General features: G+C 46.4%; 1 protein-coding gene across 2 annotated transcripts in view; it reads left to right on the top strand.

The window, feature by feature from the left end:
- The window catches only part of pcdh7a (protocadherin 7a), a 50,282-nt gene extending 34,539 nt beyond the window's left edge, over positions 1–15,743 (top strand). The window contains exons 5-6 of one of the 2 annotated variants that reach the window (XM_029118383.2): positions 8,110–8,311; positions 10,948–15,743. In XM_029118383.2, coding sequence (XP_028974216.2) covers positions 8,110–8,311; positions 10,948–11,531 — 786 coding nt within the window. In that variant the 3' untranslated portion in view covers positions 11,532–15,743. Of the gene's footprint in view, positions 1–6,792; positions 7,640–8,109; positions 8,312–10,947 lie in introns of those variants that run through there. The other variant, XM_034291158.1, reaches the window with a different exon arrangement.
- The last annotated feature ends 2,073 nt before the right edge of the window (positions 15,744–17,816 follow it).

The following is a 17,816-nucleotide window of genomic DNA, read 5'->3' as shown; positions in this document are numbered from 1 at the left end:
GTGTGTGTGTGTCTGTAGTTTAAAACAAATGGTTACATTTACATGGACAACCCCCTCACACATACACCCACACACACACACACACAAAAGACTTAAGCTGATCCAACTTTTGTTCATTCGTCCTCTGAGCTGGCGTCTCACATTTCCCCTCCAACCCCCTCAACCCTCCATCCATCCCTCCCTCACTCCATCCCTCCATCAATCCATCCATCCCTCCATCAATCCATCCATCCATCCATCCCTCCATCAATCCATCCCTCCATCAATCCATCGCTCCATCTGTCCCTCCGTCCATCCCTCCATCAATCCATCGCTCCATCTGTCCCTCCGTCCATCCCTCCCTCCATCCCTCCATCAATCCATCGCTCCGTCCCTCCCTCCCTCCCTCTGTCCTCTTTTGTCTTCCATTGTTTTAGAGATTCTCCTCTAGCCGGACGTTTATAGCACACAATGATAGCTGATCCAGAGTCTCTTCTCTCTGTGAACAGTGATTTGGTGTGATTGTGTGACTCGAGGCGTACAGCTGGGAGAAAGGGAGAGCTTAGCGAGAGGCTGTCAGTGTGTGTGTGTGTGTGTGTTTGGGAGGGGGGGAGTTCTGAGTAGCTTAATTATAATGATTTTGATTGTTCTTGTGAATGGGAGCAGGGATGCAGCGTCCACGCTGTTGTAAACACACATACACACGCGCGCGCACACACACACACACACACACATGCACACACTCTTTCCAATATCATTTGTGCAGTGCCAGTATCCAGTAGAACTGAATGGGGTTAAGGAGACTGTCCCATTGGGGAGTGTGTGTGTGTGTGTGTGTGTGTGTGTGTGTGTGTGTGTTTGTGATTTCATAATTTACACTGAAATATCAGACGTTTCTCCGGGTCCTTCAGATATGGAATAGGGACTCAGGCCATTTTGAAGACTAACCTCACAGGGGATTTGATCAAGCTGCAGAGAAATCAAATTCACCCCAGTACATGGCACTAGCATGCCTGATAGTAAATAGTGTTTACTACCACTACTACCACTGCTTCTAAATCTACTATGACCACTACCACAACTATTACTATGACTACTATGACTACTACAACCACCACCACCACTACTACTACAACTACAACTACTATGACTACAACTACTACTACTACTGCTGCTACCACTACTGCTACTACCACTACTACTACAACTAGTACTACAACTACCATGACTACTACCATTTCTACCACTGCTTCTAATACAACTATGACTACTACTACTACTATTATGACTACTGTGAATACTATGACTACAACTACTGCTACTACTACCACTAATAATACTACTACTACTACTACTACAATTACTACAAATACGATTACTACCACTGCTTCTACTAATTATACTACTAATATCACTACTACTACTACTACTACTAGTGGCACTATTAGTATTTCTACTCTACACATCAGCATAGTTAAAAGTGAGTGTCCTTGACGTCCTGTTTCCATTTATTTGTGTATTTAAAATATATATATTCTCTCACCCTCTTGGCCCCCCTGCACCCTCTGCTCCTCCTCCATTTTCTCTGCTCCTCCTCCCTTTTCTCTGCTCCTCCTTTCTTTCTCCTTCCCTCCCTTCTCCCTCCCTGTCACTTTCTCCGTCTTTCTGTTTCTCTGCAGTACTGCGTGGTGTTTATTATTCCTGTCACAGACTCCATCTTGATAGTCAGATACTTCAACATCACCTGCTAGTGGATAGAGGGAGGGAGGGAGGGAGGGAGGGAGGGAGGCAGGGAGGGAGGGAGGGAGGGAGGGAGAAGATGGGGTAAAAGGAGAGACAGCAGAGGGGTGAGACAGGAAGGCAGACGTTCCAGAGAGAGAGAGAGAGAGATTGAAAAAAGAGGGGGACAGAGAAAGAGACTGAGTGAGAGCGAAATTGGAGTGGTTGAGAAAGAGAAAAGGAGGCCCAAGAACAGATTGAAGTCTGCAGTGCTTTTACTGCAATATATAATTTACCTGAACACACACTTTACATGCAGTATGTGTGTAGACTATACATTCAGGAGATTGTCAACATGTTTTAGTATAGGAGGGATGTAGCATATTTGTATACTACAGGTATTGACCCAGAATCCTTTGGGGTTATTGGCCTGTATGTTGTTCATTATCCTAGATGCCCTGGCTAGAAGAACCAGTTCCGGTGGGTCTGAAAAAGAGACCTGTTTGGCATGTTCCCCCGACCAGACCCCAACCCAGTTCCACTCTAATGAGTTTCCCCGACATCTGCATAGTTCTTAACCACCATCAAAGAAAAAAACAATCTGTTGAATTTCCAGGTTGGAAGCACAGCATCACATCCCTCCAGTAGAGTTCTGGACACGTGTCCAAGCCTTGCCTTGTCCAAGTCTTGCCGTGATGAAGCCTTGCCGTGATGAAGCCTTGCCGTGATGAAGCCTTGTCGTAATGAAGCCTTGCCGTGATGAAGCCTTGCCATGATGAAGCCTTGCCATGATGAAGCCTTGCCATGATGAAGCCTTGCCGTGATGAAGCCTTGCCATGATGAAGCCTTGCCGTGATGAAGCCTTGCCGTGATGAAGCCTTGCCATGATGAAGCCTTGCCGTGATGAAGCCTTGCCGTGATGAAGCCTTGCCATGTCCAAGCCTTGCCGTGATGAAGCCTTGCCGTGATGAAGCCTTGCCGTGATGAAGCCTTGCCATGATGAAGCCTTGCCGTGATGAAGCCTTGCCGTGTCCAAGCCTTGCCGTGATGAAGCCTTGCCATGATGAAGCCTTGCCGTGTCCAAGCCTTGCCGTGATGAAGCCTTGCCGTGATGAAGCCTTGCCATGTCCAAGCCTTGCCGTGATGAAGCCTTGCCGTGATGAAGCCTTGCCGTGATGAAGCCTTGCCATGATGAAGCCTTGCCGTGATGAAGCCTTGCCGTGATGAAGCCTTGCCGTGATGAAGCCTTGCCGTGTCCAAGCCTTGCCGTGATGAAGCCTTGCCGTGATGAAGCCTTGCCGTGATGAAGCCTTGCCGTGTCCAAGCCTTGCCGTGATGAAGCCTTGCCATGATGAAGCCTTGCCGTGATGAAGCCTTGCCGTGATGAAGCCTTGCCATGTCCAAGCCTTGCCGTGATGAAGCCTTGCCGTGATGAAGCCTTGCCGTGATGAAGCCTTGCCGGGGCGTGTCGAAGCTGTGCATCGGTCGACATGTTGCCTTTAGCTTGGCAGCACTCTGTGTGGAGGCCTGCTGGTCAATCTCAGCTTATCCTACACCCGCTAGCAGTCCCAGCCTGTCTCTGAAGATGAGTGTCTGGACACCTGAGGTTCTCCAAATACCTGAGGACACACACACAAGCATCGGTGTGAATCGTGGTTGTTACACTTTAAAGTAGCGTTAGACATTCGTCGTCACTTGGGAACACACACACACAGACACAGACACACACACACAGACACACACAGACACACACACACACAGACATACACACAGACACACACACACACATACTCACACGCACAGACACACACACACACAGAGACACACACACACACACATGCTTGCTCACCCCTGCTCACACAGGTCACCACACAACCTGAGCAGGAAAACCCTCCAAACCCTGACACAGCTAAATGGATGACAAAGCTAAATGAAAGAAGCAGCTAAATGGATGACACAGATAAATGGATGACACAGATAAGCTCAGCAGACACACGGGACGTGTCATTTAGCGGACAATTTCATTAAGAAACAATTAACAATCATGAGTGTATACATTTGAGGTCCGCGTGACCCCCCGAAACAAACCTGCTGTCCTGAGCTACAGGGGGAATTAGATTTTAGTCGAAAAACAAGTTCAGGGTCATTGGGTTTCAGTCCCTGGGTCAGGAAACAATGTCAATATGGTATTGGCTTTGATAATAGCTTCCGTTTGGGACTGTCTGTCCTGTCAGTGTCTATACAAACAATCAGTCTATTTATTTAGCACATTTCTTGGTTGTTTACCCAGTTGCTTAACAAAAAAAACATATTATTCAAATTGTTTCTATGGAACTATACAATTGAAATACACAGTAGTGAACAAAAAGATTAAAGTTGTAATAAACTAGCTTAGATAATTTAAGCCTTTGAAAGTCAGCCTGGTTGATGCAGCCAGGATAGAACAAAAGCCTGAACACACCTCTGTTGTAGGAAAACATTTACAAATATATTGCAGCGCTTTGATATGGACTGCGTGCGTGCGCGTGCGTGCGTGTGTGTGTGTGTGTGGCGCCCTGTGGCTTTAGATCTGTTTCTCTCTAATCCCACTAGATATTTGTACTTGTGGTTTATGCATATACCCCATCCACTTTGATGAATATGCACACTCATGTAATGAGGAAATAACCCCCCTCCAACCCTGAAAAGACACATGCACACACACATGCATACAGTTACATGGAAATGGACCAACACACACACACACACATATATATATATAGGCATATACATGGAAATAGACCAACAGATATGCACATGAAAATAAAAATAAACCAACACACATCTGCATTCATACACACTCACAAACGTGTGTGTGTGTGTGTGTGTGTGTCTACGTTGAATATGTACACTTGTGTAACACGTGAGATACAGACTCATAATTAACCAGGCCTTGTTAATTCTCTTTGAACCGGCAGAGACAAGGTTTACACTCTAATTACTTTGAAGACTGAGTTGACCCACACACACACACACACACACACACACACACACACACAATCACACACACACACACACACACACACACACACACACACACACACACACACACACACAATCACACACACACACACACACACACACACACAATCACACACACACACACACACACACACACAATCACACACACACACACACACACACACACACACACACAATCACACACACACACACACACACACACACACACACACTGCTATACTCATAACAGACTTACACAAACACACACACTGATATGCTCACAAGTGTCGCAGATATCCATACAAACACACACACTGTGTTATGTTCATAACACACACACACACTGTTGCTAAACATTGACAAGCTTGTTACGGAAACAATGCTAGTATAAGACAGAGAGAGGGGTGGGGGGTGAGAGAGAGAGAGAGAGAGAGAGAGTAGGTCAGTACAGCTGGTGACGGGGCGAGAGTACTGGGTGAGGAAGGGGGAGAGAGACAGAGCAGAGGGAGTCATGTGAAGTCAAGGACACAGAATTGATCTTTACATCATAAACCAGACACAGAGAGAGAAGGGGTAATTGTGAATGGCAGAAGACATGGAGACAGGAGGAGAGAAAGGGTGAGAGAGGAGCAGAGAGGGGGAGAGAGGAGGAGAGAGGGGGGGAGAGGGGGAGAGAAGAAGCCCAAAGCTGTTTTTCTTTCAAGTGATAGAATGTGCACAATGTGTGTGTGTTTACGCCTGCTTGTCCTATTAGTTCCAGACATATGTGACAATCCTGATGAATGCAGAATGCAGACTCAGTGCTAATCGACTCCATTACCAAGTTATCTCGCGTTGTCAATATCACACATACGATCCTGTATCAATCTCTGACTCTCTCCGTCTCTATTTCATTCTCCCCTCTCTCTGTCTCTCTGTCTCACTGTCTCCCCTCTCTCTGTCTCTCTCTGTCTCCCCTCTCTCCCCTCTCTCTGTCTCTCTGTCTCCCTCTCTCCCCTCTCTCTGTCTCCCTGTCTCACTGTCTCCCCTCTCTCCCCTCTCTCTGTCTCCCCTCTCTCCCCTCTCTCTGTCTCTCTGTCTCCCTCTCTCCCCTCTCTCTGTCTGTCTGTCTCACTGTCTCCCTCTCTCCCCTCTCTCTGTCTCCCTCTCTCCCCTCTCTCTGTCTCTATTTCACTCTCTCTGTCTCTCTGTCTCACTGTCTCCCCTCTCTCCCCTCTCTCTGTCTCTCTGTCTCCGTCTCTCCCCTCTCTCTGTCTCCCTCTCTCCCCTCTCTCTGTCTCCCCTCTCTCTGTCTCTCTCTGTCTCCCTCTCTCCCCTCTCTCTGTCTCTCTGTCTCCCTCTCTCCCCTCTCTCTCTCTGTCTGTCTCACTGTCTCCCTCTCTCCCCTCTCTCTGTCTCCCTCTCTCCCCTCTCTCTGTCTCTCTGTCTCACTGTCTCCCTCTCTCCCCTCTCTGTCTCTCTGTCTCCCTCTCTCCCCTCTCTCTGTCTGTCTGTCTCACTGTCTCCCTCTCTCCCCTCTCCCTGTCTCCCTCTCTCCCCTCTCTCCGTCTCTATTTCACTCTCTCTGTCTCTCTGTCTCACTGTCTCCCCTCTCTCCCCTCTCTCTGTCTCTCTGTCTCCCCTCTCTCCCCTCTCTCTGTCTCTCTGTCTCTCTGTCTCCGTCTCTCCCCTCTCTCTGTCTCCCTCTCTCCCCTCTCTCTGTCTCCCCTCTCTCTGTCTCTCTCTGTCTCCCTCTCTCCCCTCTCTCTGTCTCTCTGTCTCACTCTCTCCCCTCTCTCTCTCTGTCTGTCTCACTGTCTCCCTCTCTCCCCCCACTCTGTCTCCCTCTCTCCCCTCTCTCTGTCTCCCTCTCTCCCCTCTCTCTGTCTCTCTGTCTCACTGTCTCCCTCTCTCTCCTCTCTCTGTCTCTCTGTCTCTCTGTCTCTCTGTCTCCCTCTCTCCCCTCTCTCTGTCTCTCTGTCTCCCCTCTCTCTGTCTCTCTGTCTCTCTGTCTCTCTGTCTCCCCTCTCTCCCCTCTCTCTGTCTCTCTGTCTCCCCTCTCTCTGTCTCTCTGTCTCCCCTCTCTCCTCCTCTTTCTGTTTCTCTGTGTATCAGATAGGACATCCATGATTGACACACTTCTCCTTCTTCCTCCCCTCCTCTCCACTTTCATCTCTCCTCACATCTTATCCTCCTTCCTCCTCCTTTCATCTCTCCTCGCTTCTTCCCCTCCTCCTTTCATCTCTCCTTTTTTTTGTCGGATGGATTGAGCGAGGGATCCCTTCTATCTAATTATATCCAGTCTTCGCCCCTTTTTCTCTCTGTTCGTCGGTATAAAAAAAAAAAAATCTTGTTCTCTCTCTCACGCTGATTGCGACATAATGCTTCCACTGTGATCTTCAGGGGAAATGCAGTGAATGGATGAAATGTATCTGTCTTATCCGTACATTTTTCTGAAATTGCCCATAGGCGTTTCTTCAGAGTCATCGTTCTGTAATGTTTTAGCAATATTTTAGTTATTTAGTTTCTCTCTCTCTCTCTCTCTCTCTCTCTCTCTCTCTCTGCCATTCTCTCTATCTCCATCTTTCTCTTTCGTTATGTCTTTCTCTCTCTGCCTGTTTTAAGATTTGAAGTGGGAATTAAAGGAGAAGCTAATTTAGTTGGGCTGTAATTTGCACAGGGCTAAATCAGTCATGTAGCAACAGAGAGGGTGTAGAAGTGGGTTTTCTGTTCCAGAAGGATCCTTCAGGGTCAGTGCTAACAGAAACCGTCCGTTTTCAGTAGAATTATGGGAAAAGTAGTTTGCGGAATGTGTTTAAAAAAGTGACTGTTATTTCCTGTGATATTTAACGACCACCTCATTCCAGATGTATACTCCCATTCTAACAGATGTCGGTCTCTCTCTTCATCATACCACCCTTTCTCTCTCCATCCCCTCATCCCCCTCTGTCTCCATCCCCTCATCCCCCTCTGTCTCCATCCCCTCATCCCCCTCTGTCTCCATCCACTCATCCCCCTCTTCCTCCATCCCCTCATCCCCGTCTCTCTCCATCCCCTCATCCCCGTCTCTCTCCATCCCCTCATCCCCGTCTCTCTCCATCCCCTCATCCCCCTCTTAATCCAACCCCTCATCCCTCTCTCTCCATCCCCTCATCCCCCTCTCTCTCCATCCCCTCATCCCCCTCCTAATCCAAACCCTCATCCCTCTCTCTCCATCCCCTCATCCCTCTCTCTCTCCATCCCCTCATCCCCCTCCTAATCCAAACCCTCATCCCTCTCTCTCCATCCCCTCATCCCTCTCTCTCACCATCCCCTCATCCCTCTCTCTCACCATCCCCTCATCCCCCTCTCTTTCTATCCCCTCATCCCCCTCTCTTTCCATCCCCTCATCCCCCTCTCTCTCCATCCCCTCATCCCTGCCGGTCTCTCCAGGGGACCCTCCGACGGGTAACATTCTCGGTGGTGGCTGGGCCCCAGGATGGCGGCTGCTATGACAGCGGTCTGGAGGACTCCGAGACTCCCAGCAGTAAGGGCTCCTGTGGACCCCGCCTGGGGGCCCTTTCGTTGCCTGAAGAGGGGTACGACCGGACCACCCCGGAGGGCAGCGTGGGCGAAGAGGAGCATGTGGAGAACGGTGAGAAACATGCCTGGTAGTTCAGTGTCAACCGCTCTGCTGTATCGTTATGTGAAGCTCTTGTCAAGGTTCTGAGTGGAGGTTAGAGGTTGTACTTCAAGTCACTACTGTACTTACACCCTCTAATTCGCATGCTCTTTCTTGTCTCCCTACGCTCTCTCCCAATGGCGTTCTCTTTCTTGTCTCTCTACTCTCTCATTGGCATTCTCTTTCTGGTCTCTCTCCTCTCTCTTTCTCATTGGCCTTCTCTTTCTGGTCTCTCTCCCCTCTCTTTCTCATTGGCCTTCTCTTTCTGGTCTCTCTCCTCTCTCTTTCTCATTGGCCTTCTCTTTCTGGTCTCTCTCCTCTCTCTTTCTCATTGGCCTTCTCTTTCTGGTCTCTCTCCTCTCTCTTTCTCATTGGCCTTCTCTTTCTGGTCTCTCTCCTCTCTCTTTCTCATTGGCCTTCTCTTTCTGGTCTCTCTCCTCTCTCTCTCCCATTGGCATTCTCTTTTTCTTCCTTGTCTCTCTCCTCTCATTTGTGTACGCTTGTCTCCCTCCTCTCTCGCTCGTCTCTGAATACATATCTCCTCCTAGTTTCTCTCTTTCTCCCTCCCCACCCTCTCCCAATCTCCCCCCCTCCCCTCCCTCTCCTCTGGCTTGGCTGTGGGTGGTTATACAGTGCGGATTCCGTCTGCTATTGGCCGTTTTTAGCAAAGTCTAGAATTGCCAAGGCTGTGTGTGTTCATTTGTTTGGTTCCATTGCTCGCCCGTTGCTTGTCAAGGTCAGCCAGTTAGTCCTTTGCTGCAGTACTTTAATGTTGTGTTTATATGTGTGTGTGTGTGTGTTATTTGTGCATGTGTATGTTTGTGTGTGACTGTGTGCAAGTCTTTTTTATGAGTGTGTATTCTGCTGTTGGGAGTAAATCCAGTTTGTGATAGCCGGGACCATTCAGAGGCTGCTTCCTATTGAAACAGAGAGGGCGAAACTCTTCCTAGTTTTTCTTGCTGCTGTATTTCTGTTAGCGACATAGGGCTTGGATTAAGTTGGGAGACTTCTCTTCAGAAACATATTGTGTTCAGAGTGCAAAGGTTGTTAAAAATATATTTTTAATTAAATGTTTATTTTATTCACAACGTCTATATATTTTTTTGAGCAACTTTTTTTGGAACTTGTTTCTATGACTACCCTCTATAACTGTAGTCATAAAGCATACCCTTCAAAGGTTTGCTTCTGTGTCTAGAGATCCCTTTAAATTGAGAAATACATTTTTTACAGTCACAAGCCGCTCAAATGACTTGTAGAGAGTGCTTTAAGTAATATCTGGAGACCACTTAAAATAAATATATATATTTATTTTTTTGTAATTGCATACATGAAATCAGTCTACATAGGGTCATGACTCAGGTGACCTCATTAACAGACTGACCTCTGACATTTGGCCTATTGACCGTTTGGTGCTGTTGAGACTGCTTTATATATTTCCTTGCAAAAATCTTTAATATCTCAGTAAGAAATGTGTTATTCTAAATATTCTATTACACATCTAGTAAAGAAGTATCTCAATCTGTTCCACTCCCCCCCCCCTCCCCCTCTCCCTGTAATCTAATAAACGATTGTAGATGTTGATTATTACCAGATTAATTCCAACAAAAATAATCTGTTATTCCTAATCCGATATTAACAGATTATATCCTTCCTTCTCCTCCGACTATAGATCTAAGATACAAGTCCAGACCGGTTTCATTCATGGGGCTTAGCGAGGTCACGCATGCACTAGATTTTGTTGTCCAATTTCTAGGACCAAGCTTTTGGGCTGAACCATGGCGCTGTATAGCGACCCCTTGTGGTCACCAGGATTGCGAGGAAAGCCCATGTTGCCGATGTAACCGATCCCGAATAAGCAAACAAAAACACGAATTTACTGCGATCCATATCTCGCTACGAGCCAGCTTTCCACGGGAAGCGCTTCTGTTTCCGGTCACACTGTTCCGGTTCAGCCAGGAAGCACACGTATGCAGGAGGGGATCTCATTCCCGGGCCAGAAACCACGATTGAGCTCGTAGGGGCCCATCACAACAAGTCTTCAGAGAATGTTGAGACAGCACAGCCTCCTCTAATGCACTGCGCCACCCGGTGGCCAGTGAATGTCATGTCTGGACTGTAGCTCTCCCTCTTTCAAACATCCTCTGGTTGCTGCTATTATTACCAATATGATGACAGTGTTCTGCATTATTAGGGGATTTCTTTAAATCCCACAGTGACAGATTGCCAGACAGCTACCAGACGTGATTGATTCTTTAATAAAAACAACCTCTCTCCTCTTTTTCCCCTTCGTCTCCTCACGATTTCTGTCTGTTCCTCCGTGTCTCTTTCTCTATAGCTCTTTCTCACTTTTCCTGTCTGTCTCCTTCTCTCGCTTTTCCTCTTCTCCTCTTCGTGTCTGCTCCCTACCGGCTATTTCTTATCTTTTTTTATTCTTTCTCTACCTCTCTTTCTCTCTCTCTCTTTCTCAATTCCATTCAATTGAAATTGCTTTATTAGCATGACTTCACAATTTACATATTGCCTAAGCCTACTCTGGAAATGATTATAAATGTGCAATATATTTCTGCTGCCCCCCCCCCCCCCCCCCCCCCCCCCCCCCCCCCCCCCAGATGCCAGGCAGCTTCCAGATGTGGCCCTGACAGGAAAATGCACCAGGGAGTGTGACGAGTTCGGACATTCTGACACCTGCTGGATGCCCGCCACCATCCGCCCGTCACCCCGGCAACGCCAGCGCCACGGCAGCGAGCCGCCCCGCCTGTCCACGTTCACGTCCCCCGGCAACGACAACAACAACAACCGCGACGACGACGACGATGACGACGACGACGAGGAAGACAGCGACAGCGTGAGCGGCGGCAGCGCCGGGAGCTCGGAACCGGGCGTGGTCAGCGTAGGGGTCGGTGGCGCGGGTCAGAGGTTACCGCTGGGAAACGGGGATCCTCTCGGCAGCCTGGTGGGCGGAGACGGCTTGAACAGGAACATGGGCGACCACAACCGGAACCTGCTCAACCGGAAGATGACGTCGGCATCGTACGACACGTTCAGCTCTGCCGGGTTTGGGAGACGGCATCAGGAGGAGGAAGGCGGCGTTCAGGGCGGGGTCAACCCCCCAGAGGTCATTCCACTGACGAGGACGGGGGACTACAAGACCACGTCATGCCTCACGCTCTCCCGTAGAGAGGTCTACCTGTGAGAGGAGGGGGAATGGGTCGCTCCACTGCTGGGTCACCCCCATTTCTGACTCAATGGAATGATCCACCCTGTTGGTTCTCTAAACACCGGAAAGGTCCATTATTTAATTTTTTTGAGAACTTTGACCAGCAGCAGATCGTGACTGGGGGACATGGGACCAGTCATGTTTTTGATTTGCATTGTTGAGACTGACCAGCAAAGGATACGGACATCCAGAAACTACAAAAAGAAGAATAGAAACTAGGACACTGAACTCCAAGAAGAAAAGACTACGAGGTGTGTCGAAAAAAAATGAGAAAAGGTGTTGATTATACTGAACTCCTTGCCAAAAAATGAATCTAATCTGAACTTTTGGATGCTAAACACTTCATATTTATATGGATTGATGGTCTTTGTCAAAGGAAGAGCAGATGGTGCTCTGGTGTGACATTCTGACTCTTAATCTAATCAGAACTCTGGGTAGAAGTTTCTCTCAAACACAGATCTAGGATCAGCGTACTCCTACCTGGATCCTAAGAATTGGAGCAGAGCAACACAATACTGACTTTAGATCAGTGTCAAGTGGAAACTTCTCTTTTTTTTATTCTCTTTAAACCTAATCAGATGCATGCCTAACCTCCCACCAGCGGGGGAGCTGTGGGGAAAGTAAGACTAAGGAACTGGCCCTGATGCCATGCAAGCCTCAGGACTGATGGGACACTCACTGAGATGGATGGATCGAAATCGATCTGGCCATTCAGAGCACCCATGGAGGGTTAGCCAGTTGAACGACAGCCGTCGTTGTAAAATCATTTTCAATGGACATTATGCTAATCAATCAAATGTGATTTAAATCTAACCCACCAACCATCACATGGCTATTGCGATATTAACCAGTCACACAACGAAAATTATCAGAATCTAACCAATCACAAACATTTTTTTTCCCGTAGCATTTAGTCAGGTCCTTTAGAAGGGGGACATGGACTTACAAAAACAGAACTGATTGAATAAACATCAGGTATTTTGAAAAAACATACAAGAAGACTGAGGAGGGATACAAGAAAAGCTAATAACAACAACAACATTGCGTTTTTACTGAGCTCTTAACATTCGGTGTACAAGGTTCACACTAATGTCCGTGCCAATTTTACTGTAGCGTTGTCTTATGAAAAATGAAACTTCCGCTGTCTCTCTGCCTCAGACTCTGTATATGTATATCTTAGAGTCGGTGAAGTTGCCTCTAGACGGAGCGTGGGCGAACCTAGGTGCTGTCAGCCAATTAAGTCAGGTTTACATTGGGGAGGAAATTGGAATTTTGGCTTTAGCAGTTCCGGCAGGATTTGAACATTCTAAAACTGGGAAGTGTGCAGAACCGATAATGGACCTATATATTTTCACATAACGGGACACGATTCGGTCGACGTTTTTTGTGTGCAGCTCTCTGTTGAATTTCCAGACCTCGATGTGGTCAAGTGGTTTCACCATCCCCGACCCAGAGGCTGATGTCAGATCACTCCGGGATCTGTATCTAGGGGAAACTTCACCTCATAGCCTTAGACTGAGATAGCACTGTCCCCATTCGTAATGGACATTGTACATGACTCCACAGCCTGACACACACACACACACACATACACCCACACACACAGAGGGTATAGATGCTTAGAACTATACTTTCACATAATAACATAATTGCCTCTCTGAAAACTAGTTGTACCATTTTGCCTGATCCCCTCCACCCCCTTTCCTTCATGCAGTATGTAAACATGAAATGTATTTAAATAGGTATTCATATTTCAAGACATTAAAGGGACGTTTTTGTCTATATACTGGCTATACATTAAAGGGATATTTAAAATATTCCTCTAACTGTAAGTAGTAGCTAAGTCATAGAACAAACCAAATGTTCTGTAAAAAGAAAAACGTATCTTTTTTCCTGCATGAAAGAAAACGGCTAAATGCTCATTCGGGTTTTTTGAAAACCGGATACCCTATTTTTTTTGTGGGGGGGGGGTGGGTGACGCCTCTTTGAAAACATGTAGTATATATGTAGAAGTGTGTGTTGGTGAAGAGGCAGGGAGACAGGCGTGGATGAGAGTGAAAGGCTGTGGACAGAGACCATCAGTGTGTGAAGTCACATCCTTGTTATTCTCAAGGAGTGGATGAGAGGGAGCGAGAGGGCGTGCGCGTGCGCGTGCGACCTTGACCCCATGTGTGAGGTTAACAGCAGCGGCATTTGAAAAGAAAATTTGAAAAAAGCCTCGCGCCGAACGGACGCTTAAAACTGTGGCGTCCGGACGCTGCTTCTAAACAGCCCAGAGAGGCGACCCGTCGGGAACGCGGTCAAAATGAAGCCAGGGGAATGAATGGCCCCGTGCAGAGAGAGAGCCACTATTGCTTTTGTTAAACACAAACCAACTCTCAGGTAAGATGGGCCAATGGTGTGTATAATACTCTGGTGGGTGCGTAGAATAACCCACTGGGCGTCTTTATAAATACAGTAGCACGAAGGCTCCCATAGAAAACACTAGAATTAGAATCCACGAGAATTAGAATCCGGTAGAATTAGAATTGCGTTGTATTTCTATGTTTGTTCCTCTCTCGCTCTCTCGCCCTACCCGGATTTCTATACCAATGCTGTTTTTTGATAGACAGACACGCTGACCTTCTCGCCACCCCCGTCCTCACTCCAACGTCCACTTTCGTCTCCTGCCGTCTCCGAACCTTCTGTCCTCCTCTGGAGGTCTGCGATTGGTAGTACCGAGTCATTGATGTGCCGATGCCACAACGGACTTAACGTTCTGTGCGGGTTGCAGTTCCGGGCTCGTTGGGTCCGAGCTAGGGTGCTCAAAGCGGATTGGGATCGGCCCATGCCAAAATCCTTGTCGGGTTTTCTGGCTCTCCCTTCAGCTACTGACAAATAAATACTGCCTCCGGACCTCAAGAAATCCTGGAACCGGGAGAAGGAGTGGAACTCGGTGGCCACCAACCGGCCAAGAGAACTTTGTTACGGGGGACTGAAAACAGCTCGGGGGATCTGTGTGTCCAGCAGGGCAGATCACTTCCTTCGGGCGTCAAACTGCTGTTTTAATGCAGTTTTTTTCCTGTCCTTTCATAATACCCTACTACCAGTCTTTCCTTACCCAGACTAATACAGACCTATAGGAACAGTGTAAATAAACCTGACTTGCATCCTAAATGGGCCCCTGTCCCCTGTCTAGTACACAACATTTTACACGAGGAGCCCCTCTGGCTGTGATCCACTACTTAGGGGACAGGGTGTCGTTGGGGACGCGGAGCCTGCGAGATAGAGTGTGTGTGCGTGCGTGCGTGCGTGCGTGTGTGTGGGTGTGTTTTTATATACTGCACGTTTAAAAAACAACTTCATTAAATTCTCCTCGGCCCGGATAGATGGGCCCGGAGAGGGAGTGGGCGGCAGCATCATAACAAGCTTAATGACGTCTTAACGAGATATTTGCACCCATTTAGAACTTTCTTTTGTTAGAGGAAGATATTTGTGTATTTAAAGGCACATCCTGTTGTGTGTCCCAATAAGTGCCCCTTTCCCTATTTAGTGCACTTCTTTTGACCTGAGCTATGGGACAAAATAGTGCACTACTTTAAGTGATAGGTACTAGGGGGCGTTTTGGGGTGGGTCCCTGCTCATACTCTTCCTCCCCATGGATCATCTAATGTATGTATAGAACCGTAAAAACTACCCAGTAGAACCGAGGGACCCGCGGAACCGAGAACAACGTGAATAACAGACAAAATGGCATGTTTTACCTGTTTCAATTCTTGCACTTATTAAAAAAAAACAAAAAAATAAAGATTACAAAAATTAAATAAAAAAATACTTTTATTTTTTTTAATTCTCTATTTTTCTTTAATTGTTCTGTGTGGGTGGCAACGCATCTTTGTTGCTGCTCTATTATTAACTGTCATTCATTATTGAACTAATTGCATTTGCTAATGAAGACGTGGAGGAGTGGTGTGTCCCTAAATGACACTCTTATTCCCTACGCTGTGCCTGCGCTCCCGGGGTTGAACGTAGACCACTGTGGTGGGAATAGGACACCATTGAGGCTGCAGGTGAGATTATGTGACAGAAAGGTTGATGATGGTGATTATCATGGTGATTATCACAGTGATTTTCATGTTGATTATCATGGTCATGATGATAAAATGTGTATAAGTTTGACTTTGACATTAAAAGCTCCTTGAAACCTCCTGTCAGACTGGTTTTATTTTGGGTATTTTTTTTTTTGCCCGAGACCGTTTGTGCCATAGAGTGACACGTTGACTTGACTTTTAAAGGTCATTTATTTTCAAGCCGCCACGCACAGCATCCCAAGATGAATGTGAACACTGTGAATGTCTGGGAAAACGCCTGCAAAAGTTGCATTGTGAGATGACTCCTGTTTTTTGATGAAACAAGGGTTGAATCCCGACGTTGAAGCTGAAAACTGCTATAGTTTCAAAATGCCAAGGTTTTGCAGATGGTGGCAGTTTGGAGGACCCAGGGTCTGACAGAAACTGCTACCTAGTAATTTTGTGGACTGTTTTTTAAAACAGTGTTTTACAGAGGCACAATGTTTGCAAGTGTTTGAGTGATAATATTCATACTTACTTTAATTATCTGGTTGATAAAGCAAACATTACATGTCAGTATCTTGGGCCCCCTAGATATTTATAGATAGGGTCCTGTATGGTGGGCCCTCTTAGATATTTACAGATAGGGTCCTGCATACTGGGCCCCACTAGATATGTATAGATACAGTCCTGCATGTTGGGCCCCCTATATATTTCTAGATAGGGCCCTGTATGCTGGTCCCCCCTAAATATTTGTAGATAGGCTCCTGTACGCTGGGCCCCTTAGAAATTCACAGAGAGACCCTGCATTCTGGGCATCCTTTTAAACTCCAGTCTTGTCTATATTTTTACTATATTATGAGTGCATTCTGGCCCTGCTACCTATCTATAGCATATTATGAAGTAGCACCACTGGCTAAGAAAAAGGACCTAGCTTAAGTAGGTGCTAGGAGGTTACATCCTAAGAGAGGAATCAAGGTGGTAGGAGAGAAGCCTAGGTTCTAGGAGAGAAGCCTAGGTGCCAGACAGAGGGTAGATAGTAGGAGTAGAAGAATGAAGGAGCAAAAGAAACATGAAATGGGAGACAGAAAGGAGAGCTTAGTTTCTTGCAAAGAAAGATGACTATAAGAGGATGTAGAAAGATAATAGAAAGACTTTATCAAAATAGCAAACCTAGAAAAAGTGATCAAGACTTTCCCAAAGTAGCCAATGGAGACTACACTAATTCAATGATCAAGGCAGTAACTTGACCCAGGCAATCCTCGAAGTGACAAGAGCAAAATAGACAATCTACAGTACAAGAAGCGAATGAGACTTGACAATCAAACTAGACGATTAAGACTAGAAATACACATACTAACCAAATATACAATGTACACACATTGAAGTTAGAATAATGTTTGGTTTAGGTATAATTAATTATACATAATGAATTATACATTGACATAATATTTTGAGACCTTTCTTGGTTATAACTGGCAGAAAAGGAAGGACTTAGAACACGCACTAAAATATAATAGGCCATTAGTAACAAAATGCAGAGAACTGGGATTTTTTTCAGAAACTTTTCTTCCCCCTTTTGGACAGGTCAAAAGTATTGCAGTAAATCGAAGATTACAAGGGCACGAGTTGCAATAGGAACAAAACGTAGGCGCGTTGACTTGATTGCTTCCGCCATCTAGAGGAAAACAACCAGTGTTACATCAGAGAACTACTGGAAGATGTAGTAGAGATTTCAAATCGATGAATTAATGTGCAATGATGGTGCGTTTTCTGCTAGCGATAAAGATTAATGTTACTGACGTCATCGACTGGAGACGCATTGTGGCGTCAGCGATATCCCTTGACACCGCGTTGGCCAGTTATCGTTCACTCGTACTATGTACGAATCAGATTCACATTTATACATGATGTATTGTATATACAGTGCTTGACGTGGGCTGTAGATGTCCAGAACGGATCTCCGGGATTTCAAATGTTGGACAAATAGCGCTCCGGTTGTTATTTGCGGCGGAAGATGTGTTTGGAACGCTGTACCCGCACTTGTTATTAAAAAAAAGATATGCCGGTCCATCACATGGTCAGATTTGCATCTAAGCAAGAACGTTGTTTAAGTCAAAATTAAATATGATTTACATAAAAACATGTGGAGAGTAGACATTCATATAATGTGATTCTGTTTAGTTTTTTGTCGCGTGAAACGTGCCAATAG

The sequence above is a fragment of the Esox lucius genome, chromosome 25 (genome assembly GCF_011004845.1).
Source record: "Esox lucius isolate fEsoLuc1 chromosome 25, fEsoLuc1.pri, whole genome shotgun sequence".
Lineage (NCBI taxonomy): Eukaryota > Metazoa > Chordata > Actinopteri > Esociformes > Esocidae > Esox > Esox lucius.
The sequence above is the reverse complement of the archived record's forward strand: the minus strand, read 5'-3'. Positions and strand labels throughout refer to the sequence as shown.